We start from the raw sequence: 16,448 nt of genomic DNA, 5'->3' as shown, positions 1-16,448 counted from the left end.
GTTCTAGTCACATGGACACAAAGAGACATTTATGTACCATTCAAAAGAAGCAATAAAAAAGCTCAGAAGGAAACAAAAAGACGAGTCCATTCTATTTATGGAACTCTCCCTTGCTCAATTACAGGATGGCCTTTCTCTTGTAAGTACTATAACGTTCTTATTTCTTTATCCAGCCTCTGGTATATCTGTGCTGCTGTCACTACTGTGATGTTGTTGGAAGTCCATATAGCAGCTTCATGGCTGACCCTGTTTGGGCTCAGAAGCAAGGACTCACTTGAGTAGCTCTTGGATAGGAGTCCAACAGATAATACCAGAGTTACAGACTAAGGGAAGAGTTTTAAAGATAACTCAAACAAACCACTGGAAAACCATACCCACATTACTGGGGAAAAAGAAAAGTGTATTTTTCAGGCTTGTTCAGGAGTCAGGCATTATCATAGGATTTTCCCACAATATCCAAAGCATCCAATATATGGATTAAACATATTTTTTTTTAAAAAAATTAAAGCTTTAATTATTTTCTTTTCAATATTTTTGATCTACAAGTGCCATCTAGTGGTTTCACAGATGGTATGGTGTCTGAGGCAGTCCAACTGTCAAATATATTTATTTAACCTATGTATGTGGCAGCTCAACTGGCAAATTATGACTTTTGGTAACTAATTTAGGATTTTAAAAAAATGAAAATTGTAAACCAGTAAGGTAGAAATAACAATAGGACACATAAATTCCACGTTACTGAGATCCAGAAAAAAGGGAGTAGGAGGGTCACAGCTCTAAGGGGTAAAACTTAAAAACAGAGGTAGCACCTGATTCTTGATAAATAAATAAATAAATAATACAGTAGTGTTAATTGTACTTCTCTTCTCAAGGGAACATGTGAGAGGTTGATCCCTCACAGGAAGAGCATCCTAGTTGGGATATGGAGGAGTCAGCACCACGGAATTACTGCTATGTATTTCAATTTTTTTAAATGTTTGTAATTGTTTTAACTTTATTTTAATTCTCTTCCAGCCAGAATCACTTGTTGCGAGGAGCAGCTATATAAATTGAATGAGTGACTGAACCAAGGAACAAGGCATTATTTCTCTTAATGGGATCACAACAGACTCAGAATGCTGTGTCCAACCAGATTTCCATGGTGCCGGGAACCAAGTTCATGTTTTAGAATTTGCAGCTTACTTCTGTCACACAGATGTTACCCAGATGCTTATTTCCATTCTGACTGGAGGAGAGGTCAACAAATGTTACCTGTGTTCATTGGAAGCACTTTGTTGTATTTGAACATTTTCGTGATGTATTCTTCATATTCACCAAGCACGTCATTATAAAATGCTCTTGAGGTAAGAGTAAGTTTTTCACACTGGGATTTCAAAGAGGCTATAATCTTTGGGTGACAATGGCCTTGATTGACAGCGCTGTAAGAACTTAAGAAATCAAAATATTTTTTGCCTTCTACGTCCCATAAATAAACACCTAGAAAGGAATTAAAACAAGCAACATTTAGTTATTTCAAGATGCTCTATCCGCATGAAAAAAAAATAAGCAGCTATCAATTGACAGGTGACAAATAAGTACAAGTAGCCCATTGTAGTGACTGTTACAACAGCTTTGAAAAAGTGACCTATGACCATTTTTCATACTTATGGCCATTGCAGCATCCCCATGGCCATGTGATTTACATTCAGATACTTGTCAACTGGTTCATATTTATGACAATTTGGGGTCACCTTTCTCACTTTATGACAAGAAAAGTCAATGGGGAAGTCAGACTTACTTAACAACCGTATTCCTAATTTAACAACTGCAGTGATTTACTTAACAACTGTAGCAAGAAAAATCATAAAATGGACTAAAGGTCACTTAACAAGTTTCTTACTTAGCAACATAAATTTTGGGCTCAACTGTGGTCGTACGTTGAGGACTACCTGTACTGCTGGAAGTTGAAATCACATTCTCGATTATCTGGAATCCGCCTGAACAAAATGAGATTTACCTTTAAGTAGTTGTGCAGAGGCTGCATTTGAAAGTCATTTATCTGATAAATCTATAGCTACATAATGAAGATTTCTAAAGTCATCTTTCAGCACTTTATAAATGAAATTATTTTGTTTAGCAAAACTTAATCAGAATGACAATAGTACAGCATCTTTTCTCATTTCTGGTAAGGTTTGAACACAAAAAATAGAAGTTTATCTTGTAAAGCCTGGGTTGCATTCACATAAAATCTACTCAGTGAGTAGAGTGAAAACATAATATAAATGAAGCTGTGCTGTGACAAATATTCCACTGATACTTAGACCACAATGAAGTCTGAAAGTTCAAGTTGATAAAATGAAATACCAAGAATGATGTTCTTCCTTTGAAAATGACTGTGCACATACTTTTGCTAAGAAAAACCTTCTCATTAGAGTGAACTGCCAGGTTTCTTCCTTCCTTAGTGCTAATCAGGGTTTACTTTTTTTGATGCATTCTATAACAGGAGTTTGAGAGAACTCTGCTCCATTATTTCCCCCATTCCCCAAGAGTGATCATGCATGATGGAACAAATAAGAAGAGGAGCTGCATACAAGCTGGAAGTACCTCGATCCTGGTCTATGATAATCTGGCAGTGTCAAGCATAGATGGCATTCTATATTTTAGTTACGAGACAGTATCACTAATTGATACAAACATCAAGTTTCAAAAAATCCATTCCAAAAACAATAATTAATTCTTGGTTGAAACACCAGCTTCTAAATGATTCAAAAATCAGGAAAACAGGAGGGCATAATTTCTTCAAAGGGTATGAGAAATCTATATTTCCCTACGTCCGATGTGTCAAACATGCAGCCCATGGGCCACATCAGGCCCACGATAGGCCCAGAGTTGTCCCACGGGGCTGTCCTAGATAGTGAGGTACCACCCATGCTGCCCTGGCCCCAGCCCACCCTGGCTGGGCCCACCCAGTCGGCCATGATGACCAGGCCACGTGTACCCCGCCCCCCCAAGGGCAAACAAAATCCAGATACGGCCTGCAATGGGATTGAGTTTGACACCCATACCCTACATATCTTGATGATTTGTCCTATATTTAATCCTAACCCTTTTTTAAATTCATTGTCTAAAGTGTAGTTTCTAACCAAATCTAGCATAGCTCTTTCTGTTATAGGAAAGCTCATAATACACTTAAATGCAATTTCTAACCAAATTTAATATAGGGTAGATCTTTGTGTTATAGGAAAGCTCACAATAGGTTTACATGTGAATCTCTTGCATGAGCTGATACAATGGCATCAAGGGAAGGTTGCTTATTTTCACATTTGCAAAGTAAGCAGAAGACTAAGCATTTCTCTCCCAGAATAATATACTTCAGCGGGCTGCAAGATACCAAGACAAAACAATTGTGTACTTGTCCTTAAGGAAGCACGTTACTTGTTACTTATCTAGTTGCCAAGCACACTGTCAGTGAGACAATATTATTCCACAAACCTGCTAATGTGCAGCTGTATACCAGTAAAAGAGTTGACCTACAAACAGTTTCCAGCTGCTTGTGTTGTACAACAAGCTTTAATCTAACATTATGAGGCTATAGAGTAGCAAGAAAATAGTTAGACTTTGACACCTTTTAAGCTTCTAATTAAACCAATGATAACATTCTCAGAAAGTAGTGAAGCTTGCTAAAAAGCAGAGACACCATGGATGAGGCGATAAGTGTTGCAAATTATTGGTATCCTAAATCCTGGGCAGTCTTTAAAATATGTTCTGTCTTTGTAGAAAGACCCTGTAATTTTTACAACAGGAAACAGGAGGAAGAGAGAGATGAGAGGAAAAGAATCAGATATTAAAATTCTGTTCCTGTTGACAGAATTGAATCTGAACATAAATCTCAATTGAAACTGTTATGCTAGTTTTAATTACTTTTTAGTATTTTATTCAGGTTATTCAGTGGACTAATACAAGGAGAAATGTTAGTGTTCCAACAGCCACAAATACAAAAATAGATGGGGAAAAGGCACCTGCACCACCAAGAAACATTAACATTTTTCCAGACAACTAGTATATTTCCAATCGGAAGGAGGCACCGGCTAGAGAGATTTTCTGTATTTCTGGAAGCTTAAGCAGCATTCGAGACAAGAATCTCGGTCAGATTTGTCTCTTTCCATCATTTTCTTATTTACGGATGAAGCTGTAGCAATAGTCTCAGCTTAACGTCAAGAAGTCATTTCTACAGCTGAATGGTCTTGCCCAGCTCTTCTTATTTGTGACTCATTTTCTGATGGGTTTTCAAAATTCTTATCTTCTTCTTTAAACATGATATGCTTTTGCAATAGCAGCCTATTGGATCAGCAATTCTGCTGGTAATAGAAAAATCACAAGATCATAGTGATTTATGAGAGCAGTTGTAGTCATTAATTGAATTGCATGTGGTCATTAAGTACATCACAGATTTGACTTCCTGTTAGCTTCCCCACTGTCTTTACTGTAGGGGCCCCAACTCTTTCCTGTAGGGACCAGTTCTGTGGAGAGAGGTGTTTTCCCTGGACCGGAGTGGGTGTGGTTTCATATGCTGCCTGCATCCTATGAATGGGGCTTTGCTTGTTTGTGCAGCCCGGTTTCTGGCATGCCGTGGACTGGTGCCAGTCCATAGACCAGGGTTTGGGAACCCCTGCCTTATTGTGCTTGTCAGAAACGAACAGTGAAGCAAATGGTGATCATATGACCGCAGGACACTACAACCGTAGCAATTACATGTTGGTAGGGTTGGGACTAAGATTGCCTAATCATGATCTAATCACTATGGAGACACTGGGGTAGTCACAACTATGGTTATAAGTCTCCTCATTCAGCACCAAGCCATACAAGTGGTTGCTAAGCAAGTATTAATTGTACAGCCAACTTCCTTAGTATATACATATACCTCATTTTTTCTCAGTCTAATGCTCTCTAAATAAATGAGGCTATAATAGCCACAAATCCAGGGAACGTGACTAAATAACATCATACAAGTAACTGTGTAAGAAATATGCCGGGGTCCAGGTAAATCAAGTTTTAAATTTACATTTTCTCCCCACCGTGTTCTATTAAGAGCAATTGTCAGGTGGATCATCAGCTCAGCAGCAATGAGCTTACAGGGGAAAGAAAACTTTGGATATTCATGCAAATATCTGGAAAAGGCCTTCAGTAAAATAAGGAAAAATGTGTGCTGTGCTCTTTAGTGTGTATTCGTCCAATTATAGACACAGGTTTCTCTCACGACACACAAAAATAGCTGTTTAAATACCGGCTAATATTCTGATGGAGAAAATACTGCCATGGAAATTGAAATTTGGCAATTTTCTAAAACAGTTTATGACATTAAAATTATCATAAAACAAAATGCCATAAGTGTTTTCTGTGTTGATGTTTGACCTTAATGTTTTCAAGGCAGATGCACTCTGAATGGATCCCAAGATCCGTTAAGAACATTTTTCCAGTTTGCTAAACTGTGTGGCAAGTTTTTTTTCCCATGGAGCTTTTACAGGCAATTCACTGTAATTGCTCTACAACCCTAACCATATGACCACTCCAACAGAGAGAGAAAGTTGACAAGAGACTTACTCTGTTTAATTGCCTACAATTTCATAAAAACAAGGTTATTTTTTCCTTCCTCAAAATAACATTGGCAGCATTTCAGGAAGTGAGCATACTTTATACATGAAGTAAAACCTTTTGCTTAGCTCTGAAAGCAGAGATAGATCTCTCTCTCTCTCTCTCTCTCTCTCCCTCTCTCTCTCTCTCTCCCTCCCTCCCTCTCTCCTCCTGTCCCAACCTTGATTTTTCATATGCACAGTCTATTACAACATTATCAAGAGAAGATCACTCATACTGGAATTAGGATTTTTTGTGGGGAGGGAAGATTAAGTTTATTGGGACTTTTGAAATTTTGAAAAGATACTGTGATTCTGTAGTTGGTTCACTGGAAGAGAAATTTGTCTGCATCTTCCTCAATTATCATGAGGATGTTCCTTGCTACTCAGTGTGTTTTGGGTTCTTTCCCCCCAGACAGATGAGAACCGCTGCAAGTAATTATGTTTTCCCTTATAGGCCTGTGTGGAATCCAAGTCATATTTGTATATGTCATAAGCATTTCCTGTGCTGGAAATGTGTTTGTGTGTGTGTGTGTGTGTGTGTGTGTGTGTGTGTGCGCGCGTGTGTGTGTAACTTTTCAGAATAGTTTTTCAACTACATGGCCTTCTATAAATAGCTTTCTTTTGGTTGTTGGCTCATCATATTAAACTTTTCTGTGCTGGTGTTGGACCGTGACATTTTCAACGCAGATACATCTCTGAATGGATCTCAACTTTTCCAATGAAGACAGTATATTTTCTGTCATTGTCAGTATAGTTCTGCCATTGTTGGACACATCACTGTTGAAACTATATCAGAATCTGGTAAGGAACCAACAGGTCACCGGGTTTTCTAGTACCAAATACAGGTGGTCCTCAACTTATGGCCACAACTGAGCCCAAAATTGATGTTGCTGAGTGAGAAATTTGTTAAGTGAGCTTTGCCCCATTTTACAACTTTTCTTGCCACATTTGTTAAGTGAATCGCAGCAGTTGTTAAAATTAGTAATACGGCTGTAAAGTGAATCTGGTTTTCCCATTGATTTTGCTTCTCTGAAGGTTGCAAAAAGGGACCACGTGACCCAGGGACATGCCACCGTCCTAAATAGGAGTCAGTAGCCAAACATCTGAATTTTGATCACGTGTATTGCACGGGGATGCTGCAACGGTCGTTAAGTGTGAAAAATGCACATATGTCACTTTTTTCAGTGCCGTTGTAAGTTTGAACGGCCACTAAGCGAACTGTTGTAAGTTGAGGATTACCTGTAAGGCCCAATGTGAATATAACACTTGTTTCTAATAAATACTGTCTTTTCCCTTTTTTTAGTTACTTATGAAATAAGGGATCACTCCTAGTTTTCCATGCATTGGAGAAACATATCTGATCGATAAGACCGGTATCCTCTTCTGTATTGTAGCTGTCAACAATGTCAGAAGCTGTTAAGAGGTATGGAATACTTCTAACTTTCTCCAAAGGTTGAAGACAAACAACATTATTTTTGCAGATTCTTAGCATATATCAAATTACTTTGGCATGAAACGTTGAAAATAATGGTCAATTATTGAAGTACCAATGTTTAAAATCTATAGTAGGTTGCAGATTTGTGCTACGGCATGCTTATTGAATAAAAGTATTAAATGTCAATAAATGTCAAATTAGTAGTAAAAGAATTTTTAGTACTAACTGGTCGTATCTGCCAGAAACAAAGTCGTTTACAACAATTCTCTTTAGTGTGAAAACAGAGGGAGGCCACAGAAATCACACAGTAAAATATGAGTTGCTTTCCAGGATTAATCTATTGAAATGTGGCATTTACATGTTTTCCCAGGTTTAAAAGTGTTGATGCTATTTCCACTAAGCTGGTTGCAAATGCCAAGTCCTACTTAGAAGGACAGAAATAGAGAAAGAGCTACGCACTTGTTTCAATCAGTGATGTTGATAGCCTATTTCCTATAACATAAATATAAACGTATGCCAAATTTCATTGAAAAAGGAAAGATAGTAACCCCAGGCAAAATCAAAGTTTCGGTGCTAGATATACAAATTATACAAGCCATAGTCCAAAATGACTCTGTATCTTGTACACACATGGGGGCTGAGAAGAAAATATGTTACATATGTGAATCTAACCAATTAATCAAAAGGAACCTAGAACACAAGTTGATATAACTATTTGCCCCATATGGCATGCTCCTATGTCCTATATTTTACTGATGTCAACTTCCTTCATCCTGAACTCCATTCTTTACTCTTCCTGAAACAGATATAAAATTCAGAGGAAGAATGTTATTCTTACTATAGCATCCTAGCTATCATTCCTCAAAAAGCAAATTAATGGCAAAATTACAATTCCAGGTCACTTAAAGAAGAATGCCTCTCTCCCAGGAACCTTGCAGTTCTTCCATCAAATTAATTTCTTAGCTAGAAAAAGCTGTGGGATACTTGTAATGCTTGGATCAGGAATCTTTGGGGCAGAGCACAGCCATTCTGTCACTCATCCATATGCATAAATAAGCTGCTAATACAAGGCAACTGATGAGCAGAATGGTTCCGAACATGATACTCTCAAACTGCTCATCATACTTCTAGTCATACAGCTGCAATATATGTTATGAGAAAGGCATCTAGCTTCCTTATTTATTCAATTGTAAGGCTGCTTTTTTATACAATAAAAGAGATCGGTCTTCTCGACAGACATCCCTGCGGTCCTTTCCCCCTTGCTCCCTTGCCCTCTCTTATCGCACATGAACTTATTTCTTCTTGTTCTTTGTACATCGAGATCCGTGGTGGTTAGAAGGCAGTATTGCAGGCTAATTCTGCCAACTGCCAGCAGTTCAATCCTGACCAGCTCAAGGTTCATTCAGCCTTCCATCCTTCCGAGTTTGGTAAAATGAGGATGCTGACACCATAAATCTCTTAGAGAGGGCTGTAAAAGTACTATGAAGCAGTATATAAGTCTTAAGTGTTATGCTATTGTCAGATCTATCAGCTAAAAGAAAAAAGAAGAGGACTGATCCCACAGTAAGTTCTCTCCTTCTTCGGAGGGCACATGGAGAAAGAGAGGAGAAACAGCTCATACGGCAGCTACAGAGATCTACTATTCCTAAACAGTCTCCCTGAGCATCATTATTTTAGTGTGTAAGCACCTGCCATTAAGAGGAAGAAAAGTGAAAGATAAAGACCAATATAATTCAATATTATCTAAACCAGTAATGGCTAGAAACAAATCACATCAATTAGAAAGATGTACCTTTTCCTTTTTCAAGTGCCACAGGGAGTGGGTGATAATTATGTGCACCATATTTAGCTTCACGCTCAAATATGTAGTCTGAGGATGGTGGGCCTTGGACTGTTTTCTTTGTTGCAACTGATGTAGCCGAACTTGCTGAAGTACGGATACCCCAACGCAGAACCGCCAAGCATTGTGGATGGGTCAATTTAGAAAGCATGATGGTAGTACAGTTGTAATCTGAAACCAACGGAAAATGGTAAGAAACCTGTAGATTCCCAGAGAGCCATAGTTTTATCAGAAAAAATATTTTTATACACACAGAGACAGACAGACAGACAGACAGACAGACAGACACACACACACACACACACACAAGGACTTAACATTAAATTCCAGATATAATAGTCAATAGATTAAGGAATTTGAACAGCTTATTAATATTTTTGAAGCATTTTAATATTGTTCAAGTAAACTTAAAGACATTGTTAAAACCTTTCCAAAACATTTGGCAAATTTCTAAAGCAGCAAATTTCTTTCCAAGTCTCCCACCCTCTAGATATCTTGGAATGAATCACAGAATTCACTGCAAGTGGTCACTGGAGCATGCTGAAATAGGAAAATTGCCCTAGAAATAAATTGGACTATAAGGAACATGAAAGACTTAGTCTCAGATTTCCATTCTCTACAATATCCGGAAACACTCTGAACAAATGGGGCTATCTGGTGGCTTCTATTCTTTGTGATTGTGGTGACATGCAGATATACACATATGTATACATGCCCTTTGTGTTCCGATCAGTGTATACTTGAGGACCGCTTGACAGCAGGACAGAATGCAATTAACGTTGCTAGTTTTTAGTTTAGTTTAGTTTAGTTTACTTTATTGTCATTGCACCTCATACAACGAAATCAAACACCATCTTCAGTGCACATCATGACCATGAAAATAAACAAACACATATCCTTCACCCTTCACACACTGAACCGAAAACCCCCGACACCACACCAACACTGCACTATACAGCAGAATTCAAAAGAGCTACTGCCCTGGGATAGAAGCTGTTTTTCAGCCTATTTGTCCTTGTTTTTATTATTCTGTACTGTCTGCCAGATGGTAATAGTTCAAAAAAAGGGTTCCCAGGATGAGATGGATCTTTGAGAATGTTTTGAACTTTCTTAAGGCAGCGGGAGCTATAAAGCTCTTCCAAAGAGGGGAGAGGGCAACCAATGATCTTCTGGGCAATGACATTAACCCTCTGGAGTGCTTTCCTATCTGCCACTGTGCAATTGGCAAACCATAAAGAGGTGCAGTATATTAAAATGCTCTCTATGGTGCAGCAGTAGAAGGTCACCAGCAGTTTTCCATTCAATTGTTGTTTTCTGAGAAGTCTCAGGTAGTATAATCTCTGCTGGGCCCTTTTGACCAGGGCTGCAATGTGGACACCCCAGGTTATCAATCAGAACAGAGCTGGAAGAGACTATGGAGGTCTTCTAGTCCAGGGGTCACCAACCTATTGGACCTTTTAAATCCCGCAGACCAGAGACCCTGGGAAAATCCCCAAAAAAGTCTGCAGGAAAATCCCCCCCCCCATTTTCCTACCGACCGATCGTTCTTTATTTGGGATCGCAGGATACCGTCTCCAGCTCCATTCTCAGAGGGAGAGAGGGGGGGGAGACTTTTGGCTTCATGCAAGGAAAGCAGCAGAAGCAGCAGAAGTCTTTCTTTCTCTTCCCCAAACTCTGCCAGAAATGAGTCTTTGTGAGACTTGTCGTGCCGGCGCAGCCTCTTGGAGCAGGAAGCCTTGCAGGGTCCCAAAGACTCATTGCTGGCGGAGTTTGGGGGAGAGAAAGACGTTTGCTGCTTTCCTTGCGTGCAGTCAAAAGCAGAAGAAAGAAGCGGAAAGAAGTAGCCTGGTGGCCAGGCCAGGCGTGTGGGGCAAGTTCCTCCCCTTTGCCCTTTCCCCTCTCCCCTCACTACCTCATGTTGTTCGCAATGCAAGCAACGCAAGCCTTGTGTTCCCGCACAGCCTGGATTGAGTGCTTTGGGGGGTGCTTTGGGGTTGACATTTCTCTGCAGACCACCAAAATTTTCTCGCAGACCACCAGTGGTCCCTGGCCCACTGGTTGGTGACCACTGTTCTAGTCCAACTCCCTGCTCAAGCAGGAGGCCCTACACCATTTCAGACAAGTGGCTATTCAGTATTTTCTTAAAAACCTCCAGTGATGAAGCACCCACAACCTCTGAAGGCAAGCTGTTTCACTAGTTAATACTCCTCACTGTTAGGAAGTTACTCCTTAATTCCAGGTTGAATCTCTCCTTGATTAGTTTCCATCGTTTCTTGTCTTCTGGTGCTTTGGAAAATAGACCCCCTCTTCTTTGTGGCAGCCCCTCAGATATTCTATCATGTCCCCCCTAGTCCTTCTTTTCTCTAGACTAATCATATCCAATTTCTACAACTGTTCTTCATAACTGATTCAAAACTGAATGTAGTATTCCAGGTGTGGTGCTAAGGATTTAAAAAAGCAGTACTAATACTTCATGTGATTTTTATTCTATCTAGGCAAAATCTGTTTAATTTGTACATATTTTAATCTTGTATTTTATATTTTAAATTTTATGTCACATAGTATGCCTTATTTTAATTGTGATGCTCCTGACATGAATAGAGAAACGTTCTCAATTTTCGTCTAATAGATTACAGGCAGGTGTGTTTCTTAGTTTAGAGGAATGGCTACTTTTGCGTGTTTTTGTGTATGAAAAGGTCAGGAAGATGAAGATGGATAGACAGGGAAGAGGGAAATGATTGAAACTGAATGACAGAATACAGGTAGTCCTTGACCTTCAACAGTTCATTTAGTGACCATTCCAAGTTACAATGGCACTGAAAAAAGTGACTTATGACTGTTTTTCATAGTTATAACCTTTGCAGCTTCCCCATGGTCATGTGATCAAAATTCAGATTCTTGCCAACTGGTTCACACTTATGACCATTGCAGCATCCCTAGGTCATGTGATCGCCTTTTGCGACCTTCTGACAAGCAAAGTCAATGGGGAAACTAGATTCACTTAACAACTGTTTTACTAACTTATCAACTGCAGTGTTTCACTGAACAACTTGCACAAGAAATGTCATAAAACAGGGGGAAACTCACTTAACAAATGACTCACTTAGCAACAGAAATGTTGGGCTCAATTGTAGTCGTAAGTTGAGGACTACCTGTATACTACCTATTAGAAGATATGTAACTTTTATCAGGGCTTCTTGACTTAGGTTTGTTTTTGTCAGCACAGTTCAATTTTCCCCTACCACTCAAAAATCATTTCACTTTGGAAAGCTAGCTATTTAAAATAAGATTTCATCCTCAATTTTGCTCTTGGCCCAGGCAAAACAGCAACAAGTTTTTGCAGAACTCCCTGCTTTGCTTTCACAAGCCTGATCAGCTTGGAAAATGGTTTTGCAACCTCCCCACCACCACAAAATGCTCATGACTTTCCTGAAGGGTTGCTAATCCACAATTTCCTAATCCCTGACTTACCAATGTGCATGAATCTAACTAATTATGGTTTATTCAAAAACCCTAAGATTAAACAAAGCATGGTTTAACACAAGTCTGAGCAACATGCTTTGATTTGCTCTAGTATTATTTTCATATCCTTCGAGGGTGAGTGTCAAAGCAGTACAGCTATGCCACTGGAGTGACAGTGTTGGCATTCTAGGCTTCAGCTGAATGGTGAATATACAAATATGTATAGAACAAAATACATGCATTAATCTATGATACCTTGAATCTCAAAAAAAAAGTACAATAAAAATTGTTATTGTACTATTGAATTTTGGCAGAATGATGTTAGTGGGCTCTGGGAGGGGGCAGCAGGACATACATATGGATTACTGTCCACTAGGTAGACCAGATCAGGATGTCAACTTGACAAATAAACTTAAACTGTATTTATTGAGATAAGTTATAACAACATAATCTTGCAAGTCTGGTTGTGTGGTACCTCCTCCTTCCTATTGTTCAATGAATGAGGGAGGTGACTGAGCCACTTCTGAACATTATCTGAACATGATCTTGAAATTCTTAACTTAAAAAAATGTTTTGGCCCCTATTGGCTTGGTAATGGAGTCTTCATATCTCCATCAAATCATCATCCTTAATCATCTTCACTTTAGGTGGCCATCCCAATGTTTGTACAATATGTAAACATAGTATGAAACATTTGTTTTAAACTTAAATTATGAGCAGAAGCATCCTGAGTGTCACAATTCTCCCATAGATATCACATGATTCAGCACATTTACCTTGAACAAATATCCATTTGTCTGTACTTTTAATCTTTGGTATCATTCTAAGTAAAAAAAAAATGTCAGTAACATACCATAAATCTATTCTAAATAAATAAGACTACCCTTGGAATTTATCACCAAGTATTGCAAGAGAGAGGAAAATCACCGTGTTTTGCTGAAATACTTTAGTTTTTATCTACATGTTCAAAGCTTCAGTTCAAATATGTTTGACAGGTCACAAGTGGATTACCTGATCAAATATTAGCTAAATCTATCCGCTGTTAAGCATCGCTGTTTGGCAGGGCCTAGAGACCTGCAAAGGGGCAACATGATAGAATCATTCTATAAATTTTCCCCTGTCCACAATTACTACTGCATATTTAAAAACCCTTTATAGATGAAAAAGGAAAATCAGACAGTATCTGGAACTTACATCAACAATGACACCTACTTATTTATTTCTGTTATGCTTAATACATGATTATTTCCTTGATACATCTATCCATATACTACTAAAACTCTCAGGCCTATAATCTTTAACAGATGAAATGATGCATCATAGGGCAATGATTTTTGAAGCAAAATACTTCAAATGGGCTAATTTATGGAATGTGTCCAAAATTTGGCAAATTTTATAAAATACTTTATGACATAATACAAAATGTCATAAAATATTTCCTGTACCGATGTGTAACTGCTATATAGTTCGATGTGGGCTATTTTCAAGGCAGATACAGCTTTGAACATATGCCAATTTTTCCAGTGAAAACAGTACATTAGAAGTTCTGTCACTATTGAGAGCACTGAGGTATCTATTAAGGAAATATCCCTGAAAGGATGGCCCAGTGGGTCACAAGTTGTTTAGTTAAACATGAAATATTAAAAAAAATGCTAGAGAAAGGATGCTATTTTTAAAAAAAATGATACATTTCAAACGACTCTCCAAACCATCCACTTGTGTTCAAAAGATCCTAAATGTCTCAATTTGATGGATATTTAGCTAAATATGAATTATAAGGCTCCTTGGAAAGATGCAGTATTTTTGCAGTATTTCTGGATCAGCTAAAAATGTATTTAAAATTCTTCTAGTAATATGTTAATGCAAGATGACTACATACAAGAACAATATCCTTCTCCATTGGTTTCCATATTTCCATATTCCTGGATAGTGCTAAATATCTTCCAAAGTAATTATATAACTATTCTAGTTGTTCAGGATGTATCAGGACACTAACACACTTCAAATATCTAGAGACTTCAAGGAAAAAGATCACATAAGATCTGGATGAGATCCAGGCTTAACACTGCATAATTCAAAGTTGCATCAGTCGGAATGTAATAGGACTATAGAAGTCTGGCCATTCACACTTCTTCATATTAGTTTGTTTTGTAAGAAAGGTGACACTAAGATTTGTTTTAATATTAAAATTTCACACACACACACACACACACACACACACTGAAAATTATGGTCACATTTTAAATACAGAAAGCAAAAGAGCTATTTTTAAAACTTCCATTATAAAAACCAAATTTCCCCTTGCTTTAAGAAAAATCAAAACATGTAGCATATATACTATTTTTATTCCTCTTTACCTGGAAGGTTGAAAAGGCATTTTCAATATAAAGTAAAACCACTAAAAGTGGTTCCCTAAAAATCTTTTGTCATAGTTAATCCTTAACTATTTGGCACCAAGATATGTCCATTAATAGGGTTAAATAATTAAACCCTTTTAATAGACATACCTTGGTGCCAAATAGTTATACAAGATATAAAATTTGCCTCCAATACTAAAGGAAAGAAATGATGATTTTGCAAAAGAAGTAATATTTTTATGGTTCAAAACCTAGCCCCAGGCATATCAGCCCGCATAGGACATATGTGGTGGAACAAAACAAATACCATTGTTTCTTGGAAAACTGGAAAACGGAATGGAAAATTTGTTTAAGATTTGTATCTCCCTTGCACTTTTTGGACAGTTGGTGTAATATCTCAAAAAGCATCAAAAGCCTGTCTATCACGAGACAAAAATGGGCATATATGTTTCAGACCTAATTAAATCAAATTGCTCCTGGGATATTGGAACGGCTTGCCTCGGAAGAAGAGATTGCCATATCTAATAACCACAGTTAGTGAAACCCCTATTCTTAGGTAAACGTTATTGTGTTCAACAGATCCTCGGTAGATTTGTACCGAGTGCAACCAATCTCCAGCATAGCCATGCTTGGAGACCTTTGATTTTTTGCTAAAAATTACAAAGACCGGGACAATGCAGAGGATTGAAGGATGCTGTTATGTGGGTATTTTTATTTTAGCGAAGACCGACTGCAACTGACTAAAACAGAAGCCTTTTCCCTCTTAGTTATAGCCCTTGTATGCACCAACACTCCTGGCATGCTCAGGATATTTTTATTTTTATTTATTTATTTTATTTTGTCAAGCGATTATAAGATAACAGGTATAAGAATAAACATAGTTATGAATACATGAACTGGATACATATACGAAAAATAAATAGAAACAACAGACCACCAATCAATCAATCCATCAATCAGAATAGAGCTGGAAGGGAAGAGTGACCAGGGTGGCATTGAATTCAACAGGAAGGCTCGGGAGGAACTTATGCAGCTAACAAGGCAAAAACTGAGAAGGACTTTGCAGGATCCCCCAAGAGGAACAAGCTCTACCCGGATCTCGTCCAAGTACCAGCCTTTTTTTTCTCACCACCCAGAAACTCCCGGGAAATGGACTTTTGGGGAAAGTCAGCATCCTCTCCCTTCCCCTGATCCCAAACCGGAGGCTAACCGACGCCCGATCCCTCCGCGGTACCTCCGAGATCTGGCTCCCTTTCTCAGGATTTTCACAACCTCTCGAGGAAACGTCAGCGCACCTTCCCCCGGCGCCCGTCAGAGCGAAAAAGGCCGATCACGTCACAAACCTACGAACAAGACTTGCCGCCTGCGAGGTGCCTCATTGGTTTCGCTTCCCCGATCACGCCAATCACGGCGCGGCTTTCTTGCCTGCCCCCTCTACCTACCGTTTTCTATTGGCTGGCTCCGCTGTCCTTGACCTATTTTAGATCTTAACTCCGCTCCTAACCAATCAGCTTGTGCCAGTTTAAGGGGGGGAATGCTGTGCCTGGGGTGAGATTTTTCGATAGGTTAGCAGGGTGTCCTCCCGTTTGGAACCCCTGGCATTTTTCCCCCGCTGTGAAGTAATCACAAGGTCGAGTCGCTTTGCGGGAGGGGAATGGCTTTCCTTTTTGAAGTTAGAAAGGAATCTGGAAAGGGAAGAACTGAAGGACTAGTCACTAGGGTGAAATGATAGCAGTGTAACA

General features: G+C 38.7%; 1 protein-coding gene across 2 annotated transcripts in view; it reads right to left on the bottom strand.

Moving 5' to 3' along the window:
- The window catches only part of OAT (ornithine aminotransferase), a 24,200-nt gene extending 8,049 nt beyond the window's left edge, over positions 1 to 16,151 (bottom strand). The window contains exons 1-4 of one of the 2 annotated variants that reach the window (XM_087964345.1): positions 15,941 to 16,026; positions 13,126 to 13,172; positions 8,840 to 9,058; positions 1,252 to 1,476 (exon numbers count right to left, since the gene is read on the bottom strand). In XM_087964345.1, coding sequence (XP_087820471.1) covers positions 1,252 to 1,476; positions 8,840 to 9,058; positions 13,126 to 13,171 — 490 coding nt within the window. In that variant the 5' untranslated portion in view covers position 13,172; positions 15,941 to 16,026. Of the gene's footprint in view, positions 1 to 1,251; positions 1,477 to 8,839; positions 9,059 to 13,125; positions 13,173 to 15,940 lie in introns of both variants that reach the window. The other variant, XM_026669109.2, reaches the window with a different exon arrangement.
- Between the last annotated feature and the right edge of the window lie 297 nt (positions 16,152 to 16,448).

Source organism: Notechis scutatus, chromosome 4, assembly GCF_049901735.1.
Source record: "Notechis scutatus isolate UNSWTSFEM ecotype Mainland chromosome 4, rNotScu1.2, whole genome shotgun sequence".
Lineage (NCBI taxonomy): Eukaryota > Metazoa > Chordata > Lepidosauria > Squamata > Elapidae > Notechis > Notechis scutatus.
This window is presented reverse-complemented; position numbering and strand designations above follow the sequence as displayed.